This window comes from Ursus maritimus, unplaced genomic scaffold (assembly GCF_017311325.1).
Source record: "Ursus maritimus isolate PB19 unplaced genomic scaffold, ASM1731132v1 scaffold_13, whole genome shotgun sequence".
Lineage (NCBI taxonomy): Eukaryota > Metazoa > Chordata > Mammalia > Carnivora > Ursidae > Ursus > Ursus maritimus.
The window spans coordinates 43,114,820-43,134,885 of NW_024423675.1; the positions used below are offsets into that span (position 1 = coordinate 43,114,820).

The window sequence follows — 20,066 nt, forward strand, 5'->3', positions numbered from 1 at the left end:
AGCGGCAATATTTTAAAAAATCCAAACTAGAAACAACACTAATATCCACCAAGAGCAGAAACAATATGTATAGACTGTGGCATATTCATATAGTGGAATGCAAAAAGAAAGAAAATGTGGAATCTTAAAAATGTAATGTTGGTCAAAGGAAACCAGACATAAAAGAATACACACGTATTATTCCATTTACATTTGCTGTAAAAAGACAGCAAAACACAGTGTAGTGTTTAGGTATGCTTAGGTTAAAAGCAAAAAGAGAGCAAAACAAGTGATTATATTCAAATAAGAATAATAGTGACTTTTGAGGAGGAAGGAATTTGTGTTTTGGAAAGAGCATGCAGAGGTTTTGGGGGTTCTGGTAAGTTTCCCTCTGACCTGGGAGATACATGGGTGTTAGTTTTCAAATAAGTTTTTAAGCTGTAGTTTATATTTTATCTATGTTTCTGCATGTGTGTTATATGTCACGATACAAAAATCCCAGGCAAGACCATCAGGTATGCACGCTTTGCCCACGCTAATGATCTTTGCAAAACACTCCCCCAAATTCAGACACCGTATCTCCAGGCTGGTACAACAGCTTCTGTCTTCCGTTTCTTGCCCTGATACAGTAATAGTGGGGGCAGTAATAATAGCTGCTAACATTTATTCTAAGCCCTATTGTTTGCTCTCCACGTTTTATTTCATGTAGACCTTATTCGCCCTCAGAGGTAGGTACTCCTATTATGCCCATTTTGCGAATGAGGATAGCTCATGAGGGGCCCAGTCAGAATCCAAATGCAAAGATAGAACTCCAGATCCTGCACTTTTAATTATGACGTGATAGCATCAGCCCTTCTGTTGCGCCAACATCCCACAGGATGCTTAGCCTCGCCAGTATAATTCTAGGTTTGGAGATCTCCTAGACTGGCAGCATTAAGGACAGAGACGGCTCTGAGGTCATGCTGCTGAGCTGCTTCGGCCCCATTCAGATCTGAGCTGCTGGTCCAGATGGAGTGATATCTGCTAGTGAGAATTAAAAGCAAGAGGTCTTTTCAGGTCCTAATAAGATTGTTCCCTGGCCAGCACCGAGCAAACCATTTAGAGTCTGTAAGCCTTACATTTAAGTCTTTAGTGAACAAAAGCTTGGATTTTCTTTTGCGGTGAAATGTACTGTATCTTTATCACTCCATAATGAGGCTCACTCTCTTTGTGGATTTTTTAAAATTGCTTTGCCGTGAATTCTGCAAGTGTTTACAGTTGGGCTAGATGTCATGCCCTTCTATCTCTAAAATAAGATTTAACATCTGCGTTAATTAAAAATACTGTTTTTAGTTAGCCTGCAGAAAATCTTAACCCGATATTCATTTATGAGAAGGTATTTAAATGGAGGGATAAATAGTAGGTAAATGGTACAATGCCAGAAAATCACAATCAATAAATGTTAACTACATGGTATAAAGAAGTTTAATAAAATTTGAGGCAGAAGAGGAAGAAGGAAGAGAAAAAGAAGGAAGAGGAAGGGGAGCAGGAAGGAAGAGAAGAAGAAGAAGAAAAGATGATGGTAGGGTTATAGAGACAAGGGAAGAACACAGATTCTTCATTTGAAATAACCCTCAGAAAGCACCACGTATTCCAAGTGACAAGCCCCCTCACGGAATTGTGAGAAATATTGGACTGCCTTTGGCACTGTGGAGTCTTATTAATGACTAGAATGAAACTGTGCCTATTTAAAAGTCTTGTGGGTCCCCTGAATAGTACAGATCTGGTCTTTGAAAACACCCATTTACATAGCACATAATTGGGAACAGCCAGTATTTACCTGATGTAATTGTGGAGGCTTGGTTCTTTTCATTCAGGCTGTTTCATTCATTCAAATTTCATTCATTAAAGCTTGAATAACACATTTAGCCAATTTCTATTCTTTCTTTTTCATTCTGCCCTTTGTTACGCATTTCCTGAGAGGATAAATCCCAGTGTAGGAGGTGCCATGATGACAAGGGCATACGGTACTTAATAAAGACGATACGCCGTGTTCGGAAAATGCCCAGTGTTGAAGTGAAGGTTAGAAAGGGTTTCTTTGCTGGCTCTTTCCTTTAGTCCCATTTTCTGTGGCCTTGAATAGGTAATCCTTGGGCTTGGAGGGAGGTATAGAAGGAGGTATTGGCTAGAGGGGAATGCAGGGCAGGGAACTGGTGGGTGCCAATATTTTCCAGAATTGCTCCGTCAGCCTGCCATGAGGAGACTTACTTGTGGAGCTGCAATGTTAAAGTATCATTAAGTCAGTGGAACTTTCTAGTACAAGTTAGGTTCCTCCCCCTGATGGAAGAGGAGTGAAGTTTTGCTTCATTCGTATTGTGTGTCAGGCACTTTATCATATTAGAAGAAAGCCTTTTCATTCTATTCCCTTTAAACATCCCTGGCTTTAAGGTTTAGAAGAAACGTTTTCCCTCCTTACTTGCCGTGTTTCTTATACTCTGGATGCCTAAGTAGAACAGCTGAGTGACATCATGGAGTAGTGGAAAAAGAGTAATGTTTCAAATGAGACATACCCAGGTTCCAGTCCTGCCTCTGGATTTACCAAATGTGAGACTTGGACAGATTTCCTTAATTTTTTTTTCAAGATTTATTTTTATTTATTTGAGAGAGAGAGTGCGAGCAGGGGGAGGGAGAGAGGGAATCCTCAAGCAGACTCCCTGCTGCACACAGAGCCCAACATGGGGCCCGATCCCAGGACCCTGAGACCATGACCTGAGCTGAAATCAAGAGCCGGATGCTTACCCGAGCCACCCGGGTGCCCCAATAGGTTCCTTAATTTCTGCAGAGTCCGGTTTCTGTATCTGTGAGATGGGAAATGGCTCTTCTATTGCTCGTCTTGCAGGAGTGTTGTGAGGACACAGTGAGAACTGCAAATGAACAGCTCAAGAGTCTGGCTTGTGGTGGGCACAGCATTTAACATGTAGAAGCTATGATTATTTTTTATTTTCCTGCTTAATATATTAATCTATGAGGTGAGGACTAAACTTTGATTCTCACTTCCTTTCCAATGTTAAGGTAATTTATCTCATTGGCAAGGCAAAGAAGGGTAGGTAGGAACCTCAATCGAAGATTCATTCATATCGTCTTTGGGGGCACCTGGGTGGCTCAGTCGGTTTGGCATCCAACTCTTGATTTCGGTTCAGGTCATGACCTCAGGGTTGTGAGATCAAGTCCTGTGTTGGGCTCGGTGCTGAGTGTGGAGCCTGCTTGAGATTCTCTCTCTCTCCTTCCCTCTGCTCCTCACTGCCCACTCCCCACCCCTGCTCATGTGCGCACGTCTCGCTCTGTCTCAAAAAAAGTCTTTGGAGACTTAGGAGGACAAGCGGAAAAAAAAAAAGAAAGACAGAAAAAAGGGGAACTAGAGAGCAGAATGAGGACAGGAATGAGTTCTCCTTAGTTTTTTCTTCTTTTTCTTTTTTTCAAGATAATTCCATTTAACTTTTATTTAACATTTTCATTAGGTTTTGCCTTTGAATACTAATGTTCTTAGCTATTTTCCACTCAATCATTTTTCATACACTGAGTATTGATCCTTTGAAGGACAGCAATTTATTTTTTGACCTAAATCCGCCCCCCCATACCTATCTTGAGAAACAAGGAAGAAACAAGTGCCAGAACGGTCAAATGAGAAACCCCATTTGAAAGAAAACATGAGACAGCATTTGATGGCACATTCAATCGCAACATTTTATCTGAAGGTGATTTCTGTTTTCAAGAATCCCTGTTGTTTGCGGGGAATGGAATATATCTCAGAGCTAGAATGGCAGCATCAATGTTTTAATTAGCAAGCGCCCAGACTGAGTGTGGAGTGTCTAATTAGACCCCCTGGGTATCAGTGATGTCTACCGATTGACAGATGGTTCCTAGCCCTGAGAGACAAGCTTTGCTGCTCGCCCACAAACAGTCGGTCGTCACAGAGGTTTCTTTTTCTCCCTGAGAATGTTTGCAAACGGAGAAGTATTTTACTGAGTCCATATCTCCTTACAAAACCCATCCCACCAAGAGTTTCTAGTGAAAAACGAGAAAGGGAGAGAGAATGGGAAAGAAATGGAGCGAGTCTGCAGGCAGGGCTGGTCTCTCCTTGGGTCCCTCCAAGCGCTCTAGGTCATATCCCCTGGGCACTTGGAATTCCAGATAAATTAAGGGGCTGTGTCTCCATGGGAACAGCTTGGCAAGAACAAAATGGGGACCAAAGTTCATCTTTATAGCTCAGAACTGTTGATTGTACGTGCTGGCTTTACGCATTAGGTTATCTCAGGGCTGTAGTGAGTACAGGAGTGTGAGTCCCATGGGTGCCCTAGTTTCCAAATCCTTTCTTTCCTTTTCCTTCCCAACCCGTCCCTCAAATATCAAGCACAAATAGCTGGAGTTATTAGCTGTAGAGTTTATTTGTACAACCCTCCCTGGGCTGTGTTTGGTGGATGGAACACAGGCTTTGGAGCCAAGGTGACAGGGATTTGAATCCTGGCTCCGGCACCCACCTCAATTTCTTCATCTCTAAAATGGGAATAATGATTCTTCTGCCAGCCGCTGGGAGGGTTCAGAATAATGTACATGAAGTCCCCAGCCTGGCATAGAGTAGGCCCCTCACAAGCGATCACTATTATTTACGTTATTGCTGACCTTCTGCTCACTTAAATGGTTCTTGTCAAATTCTGATTAACAGGAAAAGAAAGTAGGGATAAGGAACAGAAGGAAAAAAGTATACTCTTCAGCGGAGTTCAATGTTATCAGCAGAGCTTGTATCTCAAATTAGAAGAAAATGTTTTATAATTAAACATCTGGATTCTTCATGCCTAAGAAGCATAAGTAAATGGTCCTGTTTTCCAGGGATTACTGCCTCGATGTAGGTTTTAAAAGCATCTTATGTTGCCTGGGTTTCTCTATTATATTGTTCTATCCAGGCTGTCAGACGGGCCGATTTCATCAGCCCCGAGAGCCAAAGACACCGAAGATACACACACCCACATACAAAAGCCTCTGGCAACAAAGCCTATTTGTTTTGTCATGGCAACCCTTGTCACTTCCAGCTGGAGAGTGAGTGATGATGTCATTATCGAGAGAGGACTGGGGAGCAGGCTGGCAACCCCGTCCGAGCTGTAGGATTACAGAGAATTATGCTTCAGAGTCAGCCGATCATGATACAGAGAGAAGCCATCAGCACAAGGCGCTTAGGATTTCCATAAACAGACATACGCCGTCTTTGACAAGGAAAGAACTGAGTTTGAGAATTTGACATTAAGAGCAAAATCCCTATGTCTGTGATTTTAAGAGAGAGTCATGAAGCTCCTTCAGTTTGCCAGCAAGCTGGTGGCTGGTGTTTGGTGAAACTATTAAGTGGCTTTAAACCTTGGGGACTGAACACGACGTGGTCTGGTCAGAGATCTGCTGGCTAGAGAAGGGGACGAAGTGGGGGCGACCTTGTGGACAGATTGCCCATGAGAGGCCCTGACAGCCAGAACCAGGAGGGAGAGCTCCCGCAGCTGATGACAGAATCTGTGTTCTGAGCTCCTTGGAAGAGCAAAAAGGGGTGCTAGGAGGACACATCCCAGTACAGCAGGCATACACAGGGACTGTTGCCAACAACCCAGGATGTGTGGTCCCTGCATGTCAATTGAGGATGCAGGATGCCTGGGTGGCTCAGTTGGTTAAGTATCTGCCTTTGGCTCAGGTCATGATCCCAGGGTCCTGGGATCGAGTTCCGCATTGGGGTCCCTGCTCCGCGGGGAGGCTGCTTCTCCCTTTGCCTCTGCTTCTCTCTCTCTCTGTCTCTCATGAATAAATAAATAAAATCTTTAAAAAATCAATCAATCAATCAATCAATCAATCAAGGATGCAGCCTGGTTCCTTCACACGCAAGCGACTCTGCTGTCTTTGTTCTAGAAGTACTGCCCTCCAGCAAACACGGCTGAGAGGGAGATTGGTGGCCTACACACAAGTCAAGAGAGAATGCCAGGCTGGGGGGCTAGATGTCACATCAAACACACTAGCCCTGGTCGAGGCTTCACATACATGAGCACAGCCAGGGAGAGGTGTTTCCCCACTCGTCTGACAGTCAGCTGGGACCCCACTAGACCAGCGGAATCAGTTTCCAGAAAAAAGACTGGGAATGTGTCTTAACAGAATCTGAGCGCTAAAAAAGGGGCAGTCGTCATCTGGGGCAATTTTGTCTTTTTACAAACTATGTCGCAGACGGGTTGTTAGCCTGAGCTGTGCACGAAGCGGAATTCACAGCCTGCCCCTGGTCCGTAACAGTGGGGAGCCCTTGGGTGAGGTGCCTCGGCCCCCTGAGCTGCGGGGCTTTGCTGAGAGGATGGCGTCATGTATGGAAAGTACGCCTTGGGGGGGTAGAAGTTCCTGCTACTGTCTGACTTCCTCGAGGTGGGAGCGCTGGTGGTTTACAACACAGCCGTGAGCTGACTCCTTAAACTAGGTCATAATGGTCAGGATACTTTCTGTGCTAATGGCAGGCAGAAGGAAACAGAGACCACGCCAATCTTGTGCACATACAGTTTTTAAACTTTTTATCTTGGAATAGTTTCAAATTTTAGGAAAATTACAGGAATAACACAAAGAACATCACATACACTTGCATACAGATTCCCCAGTTGTTTTTATATTTGCCTCACATTGGCTTGGTCTCTCTCTCTCTCTCTCTCTCTCTCTCTCCACACACGCACACATGCACACACATTATATCTATTATATGTACATTCTGTGTATTTTCCCTCTAAGCTAGGAGCACGGTAACAGTGCCTATTACCCTTTAGTACTTCAGTATCTAGTTCCTAACAAGAGTATCCTCCTACCTAATGAGAGGACAATCTGGAAATTAACATTGATATATTACTTCCAATTACTTCTCAGGTCCCCCACCATTTATTTTGCTTATTGTTCCAATGTTGTCTTCTATAGACAAAGGAGGCAATCCAGGAGTATATGTTGTATTTATTCTGATGTTATCTTTCTAGGCTCCTTCCATCTGGAAATGTTCGTCTTTCCTTATCTTTCACGGCCTTAGCATTTTTGAAGAGTACATGCTTGCTACTTTGTAAAATGCTCTTTATTTGGGGATTGTTGGGTGTTTTATCACTGTTAATTTCAGGGGATGCATTTTCGCCAGGAATACAAATATACCAAGTTTTCTCAGTGGAACATCACCTGGATTTATCTCATGACTAGGACTAGTGCTGTTAGTGTTTATCATTTGAGTTAATATATTTGCCAGGTTCCTCTACTTTAAAGTTAGTAAGTATTTTATACTTTTTAAATCAAATATTAGGTGCTTTGTGGGAAAATACTTTAAGACTCCATCCATGCTGTACCTCGTCAGTTTTCCCTCATTTGTGGCATTCATTGCTCGTTATTGCCCGAATCAATTGCAAAATGGAGGCTTTAAAATTCCATACTCTTTCTCATTTATTACCTGAAATTCAACTGTAAGTTAGAGCTTAGAGGCAAACTCAAGCAACACGCAGACGAAAGCTCAGAGGCAAGGCGCCTCTCTGTTGGTTTCCTTTCATCCCGGCCGGCGTGACGCTCAGATTAAGCGAGCTTCGAAGGAAGGAGGCAGCCGTGTCCGAACGTTCGATCCTCCTGAGGCAAAAGGGGCTGCAGTGGTGTGCGGCTGCCAGAGCCAGCCGAAGACGGACGAGAGAGTTTGCAGAAAGTTTCCTAACTGAAATTTGGAGACTGAATGTGGACTGGAAAAAAAAAAAAAAGAACGTGGGATGTTTTAAGCCCAGATGACTGGACTGGTGGTAGGATAAAAGATAGGGGTGTCCAAAGGTGGAGCTGGTGTTGGGGAGCACAACAGGGTTAATTTGAGGTCAGTGGAGCGTGAAGTGCCAGCAGGGTGTAGGACTTGTCTCCTCTGACAGTTGGGGGGGCCAATGGCACCAGCTCAGGAGGGAGGTCAGGGCTGGAAATGAAGGTTGTGATTCGTCTTCCCTGGAGTAGGCAATGGATGCGGGTAAGATCGCAGTTGGAGCCAGTTTTGGAGAAAGATGGGTGAGGACAAAATCATCGTGAGTGAGGAGGGGTCCTGGGAAGAGAAGAAAGACCCACCGAAGAGGGAGGGGTTGGGGCTCCGGAGGACCAGGTCTGGGGCAGAGCGCAGAAGCTGGGGAGGATACTGTGCACCGACTTGCTCAACATCAGATCCACCCAGAGTCTAGAATGTCCTTCCACACCGTACCATCTGGAAGGCTGAAAACGACATTCCCCTGATTTCCTTTCAGCTAAGGGTCTGGATGTGATTTGGGTTTTGAGAATCAGGTGCATTTGAATGAGACTTGAAAGCACTTCCAGCTGCTTCCGCTGTTCTGCTGGCAACTGTCACGGAATTGTCCCATTTCCCCCGCGGTGTTCAGCAGCCAGGCGCTAGCTTCATGAGGGGCAAGAGGCCAAGATCTGGGAATCCATGTTCTGCTTGTGGCGCTCCAGCACGAAGTTCCGTTGTGGTGGCTCCTGATCTCTGGATCGCAGCTAAGGCAAAAAATAGGTCCCTGAAGTCAGTGGTTCCAGGGACAGCTTCCTGATTGCCCATCTTCCTGATGCAGGGGAGCGAGCATCTCTCCCCGTGGGTCATATCTGCTGTGACTGGGAGTCATTTCTGAAGGCCGAGGCTGGAGCACGCTCTTCNAGTCTTTCCAACAATTTAGAAAGTATTTAAATCCCCCTCAGCTGAAAATACTGTGGTATTTTCTCTTTTCTGAAACTGAAAAGTACAAAATCCAATGGAGAAAGGATATACAAGAAGAAAGGGCGAGGGGCGCCTGGGTGGCTCATTCGGTGAAGCATCTGCCTTTCGCTCAGTTCATGATCCCAGCACCCTGGGATCGAGCCCCACAGCACGTCAGCTCCCTGCTCAGCGGGGAACCTGCCTCTCCTTCTGCCTGCTGCTCCCCCTGCTTGCTCTCTCTCTGTCAAATAAAAAAATGAAATCTTAAAAAAACGAATAAAGGGCTAATCAGAATCACTATATTGTACCCCTGAAAACTAAGGTAACACTGTATGCTTGTTATACTAGAATTAAAACAATTTTTTAAAAAAAGAATAAAGGGCTAATCAATAATTCAAAAGCTGCCAAAAAGTTAGGATGAGGATTTCATTCATCCATCCATCCATTTCGAGTCATTAGAAACAGTTATCACTGAGTCCGTAATGTGTACTGGGTCCATGCTGGACATTTGGGAATACTGTACAAAGATGAATAAAACATAGTCTCTCCCTTCAAGCGTTCGGTCTAGTAGGGGAGTGAATCGTGAACATCAATGGAATAAATTGCAGCAAGCACACCAATGGAGACAGATTCAGGGAGCCAGCATGAGAAAGAAGGAAGGGCGCTGAACTTGGAATGAGACTCTGGAAAGAAAGTAGGCTTTTTTTTTTTTTTTTTTAAGGTTGCAAAATGGGCATTTTTATTTAAATTCAATTAGCTAACATATAGTACACCAGTTTTTGATGTAGTGCTCACTGATTCATGAGTTGCGTATAACACCCATGCTCATCACATCACGTGCCCTCCTTAATGCCCATCACCCAGTTACCCCATCCCCCCACCCACCTCCCCTCATGCAGCCCTCAGTTTGTTTCCCAGAGTCAAGAGTCTCTCATGGTTTGTCTCCTTCTCTGATTTCTTCCCAGTTTTCCCTCCCTTCCCCTATGGTCCTCTGTGCTACTCCTTATGTCCCATATATGATTGAAACCATATGACAATTGTCTTTCTCTGATTGACTTACTTCACGTAGCATAATCCCCTCCAGTTCCCTCCATGTCAATGCAAATGGTAGGTATTCATCCAGAAAGTAGGCTTCTTGAAGGAAGGACACAAGTGGAATATTGAAGGATGAGCCTGTTTTTAGCTAATAAATACCCAATGCTTACTCTGGGTTGAGCATAGTGCTAAGATCTGTACATTCGAGATCACGTGTAATCCTCCAAACATCTATAGGAGGTACAGGGTATTATCAGCATTTTACAAATAAGGACACTGAAGTTAAGATCTGATTCCAAGTTATCTGAAGGGCATTCTTTCAGGTCATTCCAAGCAGAGGGAACAGCATGAGCAAAGGCAAAGGTGAGAAATTCTAGCCAATACCTGAAAGTAGGGCCCATCTCCCAGCCTCTGTGGCAGGGTAGGAATCCAACTTCAGTAAAAGCTGGTTAATAAACCCAGATGGGTTTCATGTGGACCAACATCCCCCATCCAGTTTTTTGTTAATTTTTCACTTCCCTAACTCTGAACGCCTGCTTAGCCCCCTCCCTATTCCCTCGTTCTCCTTTTTTTTCTCTTCTCTTCTCTTCTCTTCTCTTCTCTTCTCTTCTCTTCTCTTCTCTTCTCTTTTCTCTCTTCTCTCCTCTCCTCTCCTCTCCCTCCCCTCCTCTCCTCTCTCTTCTCTTTCTTTTTTCTTTAAAGGAAGGCAGAGTGTCACATGCAGAATTTTGTTTGGATGTGTCTGGAGTCGTGGAAGCTTGACTACCCTACGTTGTCCTACAAATGGACCTTGAGAGCTTGTTTGCAGGTTCTGTCAGGGGACTGCAGTGACTCATATACCCTTGACCAGAGAACGGTCCTCCTTTATTGGGAAGGTCATCCTCTTAGACCAAGTACACAGCTTCGGGAGGGACACACATGGAGCGGTGAGGGAAGAACAGGACACCCACCTAGCCAGCCAGCTCAGCCAAATCAACCCTGGCGATCGATGGGGTGACAGATGTCACAGCCAGATCACCCTCACAAGCCACCTTATTCTCCTTTTAAAATGCCCAGTCACCTCTGCATGAAGCTGGGTGCACTCTACCTGGGTTTCCCCCCCATTACAGCAGTATATTCCTGATGAAAATCTGTCCTTACTACTCTAGTGTCTGGCTTTATCTTTGACATAAGTTCTTGCAGGCCACTTTGGACAGAGCGACCTCTTTGTCTCAGGGTGACTTTTGTAGTTTCTGCGAGGTCTGGGATTTTGAGTCCATTATTGTTGAAAGCCTGCACCAAGTGCCAAAGAAGCCATTATGGGCAACTTGTAGCCTGGCGGATGGCATCACCACAGAGCGGACACAGCCAGAGCAGAGACCCGCAGGCAGCAGCCACGTAGCCCGACAGCGGGAGCATTCGGAACAGCCCCTTAATTTGGACAGCTGGCTTCCTTCTGTAATTGGGGCTGAGTCAAGAACAGGTGGCTTGGCTACGAGAAGCAGGCTTTCTAGGCTGAGTGAAGTGCGAACGTATCTGGGTACGCTCCTAGCCTAGAAGAGACCTGAAGGAAATATGAATTTTTCTGGACTGATTCAGAGGGTTAAGAGGGTGGCATCACTCATGATTTGCAGGAAACCTGGAAGTCAACATAGCAATGGTGAGGACTTTAGGGTAGAATACCCTTTTCATCTCTAGTACATTTCTAGTTTTTAAACCATGCTAGGTTTGCATTTCATTCTTTCCTGTTGACAACAAGAGCAACAGATTATTTTTCCATCAGAAAATGTTTTTGGCCCAGTACTTCCTCTAGCTCCACTCCTAATACATTACCTTAGTATCCAATAGGAGACTCCGTATGGGACACTTTATGTATAAGGCAGACAACTGGGGGGTCATTGTGTTTATAATAGTGCCCCAAATTAAAGTTCTAAAAAATTTGTCGGCTAAAAAAAATACTGTTTTGAAACGATCTGCTATGTTCTTTTGTAACTAAAATTTCTTTATGAGCGTAAAATAAGCATTTTGATATAAAAATTGCAAAATGCAGAGACCATCTGAACACATTTGATGACTCTTACGTGCATATTTATGTAACATTTTAATAGCTTTCCCATTTCTGTACAAAGCACATGCTTATTTCATTACCTGTTCGTATGTCCTAACCACTTCCACTTGGTTCCTATAAAAGTCTCTGAAAGAAAATCCCTCCCTGACTAGCAATTTGTGTAAGTAGTAGCAGCAAGTTTTAAAAGTACTTGATAATATGGAGTTTTGCATGTTTTAGAGAGGTTGTCTATTAGATTTTTTAAAAGGATTCTTGCAGATCATGCACAAATTCAGTGCTCCAGCTCCCCCAGAACTTGGCAGTCACAGCACAGACCGTGCTGCGGGGCTTGGGAGAGGCTTAGAGGACTGTGAAGAAGACCAGGGTGTTCAGAACATGTCGAGACCACACTAAAAAGAATCTGGGACCTAAGTGCGAAGGTGAGGAAACAGAATTCAACAGCTGGGAACCACCAGCCTGAACAGAAACAGTCGGGATAATAGAAATGTTTGGGCGATCATGGATGATCAGAGGCCTGGTCCCACCCAGAAATTAAAGCACATTAATTGTTAATTTATATATGGTTAGAACTGAATTATGCCAAGAATATTTTTCACTGACTGGTGTGACAAAATGAGAATGAGAACACGAGTGGGTTTTCCAAGTTGTGTTTATCCATTTGTTTGTGAACAAGAGCTGTGTTTTTACTTTCTAGGAGATAAAATGGTGTTTTTAAAAATCATACTAATAGACCTTAACATAATCTTAGTTTTGGTTTCCCTAGAAGCAGACTCTATAGCACGGAGGGAGAAGATGTAGTTTATCTGGTGGTAAAGGGAACCCCTCGAAGGGAATGGAGGAAGGAGACAAGGAAGGAAAGACAACCAAAGAATGGAGTGTTATCAAGCCGGCTGCCATGTAACAGCTTAATCCAGTCAGGAAAAGGTATCTACCTTTTCCCAGAGAGTTTCCTCAGATGTGTGGCCTCACAGCGTGGGCCACTGAGAAGGGCTTGACAGTGGTTTTCTTTTTACTGTTCTTACCCTGGCAAAATTGATGATGGCAGTCACTGATGTCAGTTCCCCACTTACCTACCTTTTCCAACCCTCCCCCAATTAAACCCAAACATCCAAAAGCCTGGGACACTGACATTCCAGCTGGGGAGCCTATCAGTCGGCAACATCAGTCACAGCACAGGGCAGGTGCAGCTCAGCGTGAAGAGGCAAATTCCTGTGAACCACCCTGAGGAGGAAGGATGACTCCAGCATGAGCCACAGAACACACCAAGGGATGCCCTTTCTGACCTCCAAATTCTTACCTTCCCAAGCCACCTCTTCTCTGACATGTTTTGGCCAGGGCAGCCCCACTTGGGGAGGAAGGAGTCGTTAGATAAGGTCTGAACATGAGTTGCTTGGCTCTCAAGCTCCCCGCACGGCTCTACGAACTTCCTGCTGCTCCAGTCTCCGCAAGCAGCTCCTGAGGGTTGTCCAGCGTTGACAGAAGCTTCCGGAGGAACATTAAATCATCCCCCGCTCTGCAGCCAACAAGACCACTGTCACTGTGTCAGAGGATGTCAAGAAGTGCCTCCGTATATACAAGAATATGAAGCAACAATATAATTCGTGTTAGAAAGAAAACATCGTGGGAAGGGCAGAGGGAGGAAGGAAAATTATGAAATTAAATAGTAATTGGCAATAGCTCAGAAAAGATCAGAAACTCTAAACTTGTTATACCGTTCTAGACAGACAAATCCTCATCTATTTAGCTTGCGTGGTATAATACTTAGAACAGGCAAGTTATTAAAAAAACACAGTGGCATTCAAGTCCACTGTAAGAAAAAGTGAAGTTTCCCACCTTCTGGGGCAGGGTCCTGCCTACGAGGATTTCAGACTAAAGCCTGAAAAACTCTTAACATCTACTGGACAATTACTATGTGTCAGAAACTTACATTTACTCTCAATCCAACCTTGATAACTACGAAGACAACCCAATGAGATGGGCACTATTCTCCCACATACGGATGAAGCAATCCAGACCCGGAGCACACAGGGAACTTACCAAGCCTCATGCAGCCCATCAGTGCAGACCTGGTGTTCAGACCTATTCTAACACCAGGCACTGGCTCTTCCCCATTCCTCTATTGCTTCCAACATGAGGTCCCATCTCCTAACCTTCTCCTTTCAGTCTTCCCTAAGGTGTTAGCCAGTAATTCAAAGGTAGTCATCAGTACTACTTCTTTCATGTATATTTTTAAACAGGAATCAAAATGTTTTTCTCTTTTGAATGTTACCAATCTTGGCACTAATTACTAAAAGTACTTTTGACCTCTAAAATTATACTCAAGCAACATAAAACTCCAAGTGATAGTCACCAAGGAAACAGTTACTAACGAGATGTTTTATTTGTAACAATATACAATTGCACTTTCTGTTCACATGCTGGTTCTTTCCCCTCTCTTCTTGCAAGGTCTTTGGAGCTTCTCCCCCAAACTAATGAGGTGTCAAAGGATGTGACAAAATGACAATCTCGAGTACTTCTGAGCGGGCTTAGGTGTCTGCCAAGTGAAAGCAGGAGTTTGGTGGGGCCATGAAATTTCTTCGAAGGACATCTTTAAAAGTTTTTTAATTGTTTTGTAACTTGATCCAATAGCCGTTTCATCATGCCTTTTCATGTTCTATGCACAGTCGGATGTAGGCCAGTAGTCAAATAAGTTCCATCTGTCAAGAAAATCAAGAGGCACCTGGGTGGCTCAGATGGTGAAGTGGAGGACTTTGGCTCAGATCGTGATCTCAGGGTCCTGGGAACGAGCCCCATGTCTAGCTCTGTGCTTAGCGGGGAGTTTGGCTTGTCCTTCTGCCCCTCCCCCCAACTTGTGATCTAATAAAATCTTTAAAAAATGTAAAAGATGGGAGAATTTATTGGTGTCTGTTATATTTTAATATGCAATAATTTACTCCAAAATGCTTTAGTATCAACTTTGTGATGTCCATGTCCATGTTTAGTTTTACCCTGGGGCTAGGTCAGATAGCATTTGAAGGACTCCAGTTGGTGGCTGGGTGCTTTAAATATTGTCATCTAAATCTATGCCAGTGTTAATCAGCATAAGGGAAGTTAGTAGTTTTTCATTAGTGGATGGAACTTGAAAGGTAAGTGGTTGCCTAGAAAGACATTTAGAGGCAAAATACATGAAACGAGGTATAAGAATATGGCAGACTCTGCAAGTTCAAGACTTGATTAGTACTTCAGATCTAGAGCTGTTTTCTCCTGCGTCATCTTCCCCCACACACTTAAGATTGCATTGCCTGTTTCAATCAGGTTAGTTAATTCTGCCTTCAGAGTATCACTGCTTCCGCTTTACTGTGAATCTTTTGGCTGAGGTGTTCATGGGATTATGAGCAGAGAACTTACCCAAGCCTTCCAAAGGCCCTGCTTGCTAATAAACATTGTTCATGGGAGAGAACTCTGTTTTAGATTTGCTTTTAGGGTAATATGCCACCAGGCAATGAGGTTAGGCAAGAGGAGACATAGGGCCTTACCCCTTCCAGTAAAAGCAGGCCACTCTCTACCAAAGGAACTTGTGATTGGTGACTACATTGGCCTAGACAGTCTACAATGGTCTGAAAAAAACCCTAAACACCCATCCACCCTCAATTCCATGCTGAGGGTCATAGCTGATCCCTGAACACTGCCCTTGATGGAGGGCATCTACTAATGATCGGGGGTGAATACTGACGTTTAAGGGCTGGAGAAAGCAATCAAGCCATTATAAAGGTCCAGGTCATCCTCTGGTAATGCTGTTTTTGAAATATAGTTCATTTCATGGGTGCCTGGGTGGCTCAGTCGGTTAAGCGTCTGCCTTTGGCTCAGGTCACAATCCCAGGGTCCTGGGATCAAGCCCTGCGTCCCACTCCCTGTGCAGCAGGGAGTCTGCTTCTCCCACTTCCTCTGCCCCTCTCCCTGATTGTGTTCTCTCTTGCTCTCTCAAATAAATAAAATCTTAAAAAAATATAGTTAATTTTATATTACTTTTAATTAAAACTTGATTACTTAGAAGGCTTTCAGTTTGTTAATGATTGCTCAAATTTAAAAATATAAATTTAGAAACCAGGAAAACCCGGCCAAAATAGAACTATTGCTCTAAATTTTAAATAAACCTATATTCCCATTCAGAGGAAGCTGAGGAAATGTCACTGAGATTGAATGAACGGCAATTTGAAAACTCAAGACTCAATCCGAGTAAAGTCGTAACATATGAGAAACCTAAAAGTAAAACTATCAAATACATTTTATTTGGTGTTTCGTGCTAGGTTGACTTAAACAAATAAAACAACTTTATTGAACAGATTTTTTCTTTTTTAATATGACTACGTGTACATGGACAACTGAGAACAGGGAAAATCCCCAAATTAATGTTTTCACAAATTACAGCTGTTACGATAGCTTGGCTTGTAATAAATGAATAGTTTCTCATTCAATATAGATTAACCAATCCCTCTTTAATAAAGCCAACATATTATACTGCTAGAGATTTACCTTTCCAAACACTCTACACCAAAAAAAAAAAAAAAAAAGTGGTCCTCCAGAGTCCCCTCTCCTTCAATATTTAGTTATTAGTTTATAAAATGGTCATATAAAATTGAATTATATTAGCAAATGAAAGTGCGAGTTTGCACAGCTAAGCTCAGCAGCAAAAGTGAAGAGTGAAAAGTCAGAGCTGATGGGTGCCACGCAGGAGGAGGAGGTTTGTGAAGGAATCTTGCACAGTGCTCCGTGTGCCAAACAGTCAACATTCCATCAGGTTTTCTTTGCTCTTAAACGAGCAAAACCAAATTCTTTTTTTATTTAAAGAAATAGTAAATCTTTACTCCCCTCCCCCCCACATAATTTGTGATCAGGTAAGGCAATGGTAAGTCCCACCATCACTGGGGACAGCAGCAATGTACAGACATCAGAAATAGCCCTGAATCATCACGAACATTCTCTCATGGTAACATAAGGAATGCATCTAATAAATCAAAGTTTGCAATGTTGTCATGTTGTTCTAATTTATTTGATTAGTTTATCTGGAAAAACTTTATAAATACATTATTTAAGAGGAGTCTATTTTCTTGCTCTGAAAAAATAATGTTTCTTTTTCACATTTTAAAACTGTTTAGTATGCTTTTGCAGAAAGAGACGCAAGAATGTGACAGCTGGGTTTGCAGAATGTCCATGTACAAATTGCATTTACAAGAACCTGGTAATCTGCCTATAGTTTGCTTCTACAAATAGAACTCTTTGCAGTAATATTTAAACAGCCTTAATTTAAACAACTCTCCTATTCACTCTACTTGTAGAGCAAAGAGGTACTTATTTTTCAAGTATTATATTGTAAAAGGTAAATTTTTTGTGCCAATTTTATGTTAGCTTTTAAAGACCAAAATATTTATGTGAAAAATCATGCCTAGTCAGCCCATTTTTTTTTTAATAGCCAAATGCTCTCATCTTTTAGAGAATGCAGAAAAATATTGATTTGCTAAGAAGGAGCACACTGGAAAAAGCCGTTTTAAAGTACTGAAGAATAAGGAACATTTTTTTTTCTCTATTGGCAAAAACTATTAGAAATCTATCCAGTCTGTTGTCTTTAGCTGGTTTTAATAAAGTCTTTTCAAAATGATGGTCAAGAAATCTTTAGAAAACTGGAGGAGGGGGATGCTCCTTTTATAGCATGGAAGGAATTCCATTAATTGTAGAAATTCTTTTTAAATTTCTGCTTTGGTTCTTCAGAAGAAATGCTCATATAACTTCTATATCAGGAGACAGAAAAAAGCACAGGTTAATATTTATCTAAAATTTTATTTCAAGAATACTATGGTAATATCTTAACATTTCTAAAACTTTACCATGCTTTTCTATACATTGTCTCATATAATAGGTGATTTCATCAAAATCTTATATTTTAAAGAATTCTACCTCCAGCAGGAAAAGACATGTCCTTTTCTTTACTGCAACTTAGGCTGTATCATTTACTTTTCTAAACGACATACATCAGTTGTACTCTCCTTTGATGTTAGAGACTTACGTTCATTGGTCTTGTATCCTCAGCACCTGATGCTTCAGGCTCCAAACATATGGCTAAATAAATGTTTGCTGAAAAACAGTCATGACCCCAAAAGAACTCTTACACCACTTAAGATCACAGACAATTGACTCTGTTCCTACAGAAGTTACAGAAGGATAGGAACAGTGAGACTGGACTGACAGATAAATTCAAAGGTGAGTTAAGGTCTGGTATGTGATGCAGAAGGTCATCTGGGTGTCCCTTGCCCCTGTGAATCTGCGACATGACGAGGTAGGGAACTGCAACAGGAGTGTTTCCACTGACATACAAGTAATCAGATTATTTCCAGAGTCTTAAGAATTAGAATGTCAGACCTGGGACGGGCTGTTTAGCTTCCTTTTATAATCTAGAGAAGTACACTGTAAAGTGGAGTTAGACTCTCAAGGTCAGTATGTTAGAGACGGAAAAAAGGCTAGCTTCATTTGGACAGGTGCTTCAACACTGGCTTTTCCAGCCAGTTAAAGTGGAAAATAGGAGTTACTAGTCCACAGATGGAAATCTGAAAGACAAAACAACTTGACCACAAATAATTCTGCATGAACTCCATTTAAACATGCTGAATTTAGCCAGCTCTGCTCATAATAGTATAAAGAGATGCTGGTCGATACATGAAAGTGATCTGCTGGGAAGAGAAACTTGACAGAACGCAGATGTTTGAGAAGAGCCGGAGCTGGGATTATTCCACCTATTTCTGAGACTGATGAGATTGTGTTGTTGAGCTGCTGTGACCCTTGAGTTGGCAAATTTGGTGCTGCTCCTTATTTCTCTGGGCCACACAAAGCTATGGTTCTTTTTGCACAAAGACTGCATGTCAAGGGTGAGTCCCAGAGACAGTATGAGAGAGTCACTGGTTGTTTCAACAACAGCCAACAGTCACTCAACAAAGGACAGACCACCACTGGGCTCATATGCTCCTAGTTCTGAATACTGGTCCCATTACCTAAATTCTAACTATCTTATTACATTTAAGAAGGATAATAGTGTATCATCTAAGCTGCTAAACCTGAACAAGAGAAAAATGGGAGAACATGATGGCAGTCTTCATATATCTGAAGAGCTGGGAAAGATGGAACAAACACCAGGGGGCAGAACTAGGCCTGAGGGTCCCCACGTTATGGTGGGCATTAAGTGCTTGTCTTTTGTGAAGCATGTTCTGACAGTGAGTGTTTCTGGGCAGTAAGGACTGCTCTGTGAGAAGAAGGTGATGGACACCCAGTGGGTGATGCAGACTGGATTCGTACACCTAGTTGGGGGAACAGGAGGGGCCCTAGAATTTGCCCAATCCAACTCAAAATTCAATTTCTAAGATCCTTATACAATCTTTTCCGTGTGGTCCCTAGAAGAACAAAGCTGCCCCAGCCACACTGCACAAGGTTCATTCCCTCATGCAGTGTCACATATTTGTGATGGTTACGTAGGGAGCTTGAGGCAAGCTTACCTGCTGTCTGTTGTGTTTGAACACCATCTACCGGAGGCAGGGGCCCAAGTGTCCCTTCATCATCAAAGGCCAGAATGGGATTCAAAGGAATTTCTGGGCTCTCACTGTTGGCGACATCTAATCTGGATGGTTTAGATCCAATGGGTAAGTTTATAATTTCCTCAAAATTTTCATTCTGAACAGATACTCCATTTTCACTTGGTTGTTTTTCCAAATCGGGAGTACTAGGGAATTTGAAAAATCAAAATTGAAAGGAGTTAGCGCTAAAACTGAAAAAAAAATTTTTTTTAAAACCACCAAAAACTATTTTGTAATAAATCATTTTAGAATCAAATGTTAACACTGATTGCATCATTCACAAAAATGGTGAATTTTGACATATTTGCAATTTTACACTTATTTTTTAAAATATGTTTTTGTTATAAAAAATTTATCAAATGGAACAATTAATCAGTTAGAATAGATCATTATTTTCAACACACATTTAACAATTTCTACTGCAAGCATTTTCACACGCCTTTGTTTGATAAACAGTAGCCCTTATTAGGTCCCTTTACTTCAACAAAGATGAGGGGATTGAAATTCGGGGTGTGGAGGATAATCTGTAGAGTCACAGAACGACTGAGACACAGTCCAAACTGAATGCATGATCTCCTGATCTCTGGTCCTGTGTTCTGTTTGTTATGCCATTTTGTACAGTACCTGCCTATTCAAAATGCTAGCCCTTCCTGGGTGCCTCTGGCTTCCTAAAACATGTGCATAATTTTAT

At 42.6% G+C, this 20,066-nt stretch overlaps 1 protein-coding gene across 1 annotated transcript in view; it reads right to left on the bottom strand.

Moving 5' to 3' along the window:
• Positions 1–16,553: 16,553 nt before the first annotated feature.
• The window catches only part of MAP7 (microtubule associated protein 7), a 140,083-nt gene continuing 136,570 nt past the window's right edge, over positions 16,554–20,066 (bottom strand). The window contains exons 17-18 of the mRNA XM_040627838.1: positions 19,298–19,521; positions 16,554–17,545 (exon numbers count right to left, since the gene is read on the bottom strand). Coding sequence (XP_040483772.1) covers positions 17,535–17,545; positions 19,298–19,521 — 235 coding nt within the window. The 3' untranslated portion in view covers positions 16,554–17,534. The remainder of the gene's footprint in view (positions 17,546–19,297; positions 19,522–20,066) is intronic.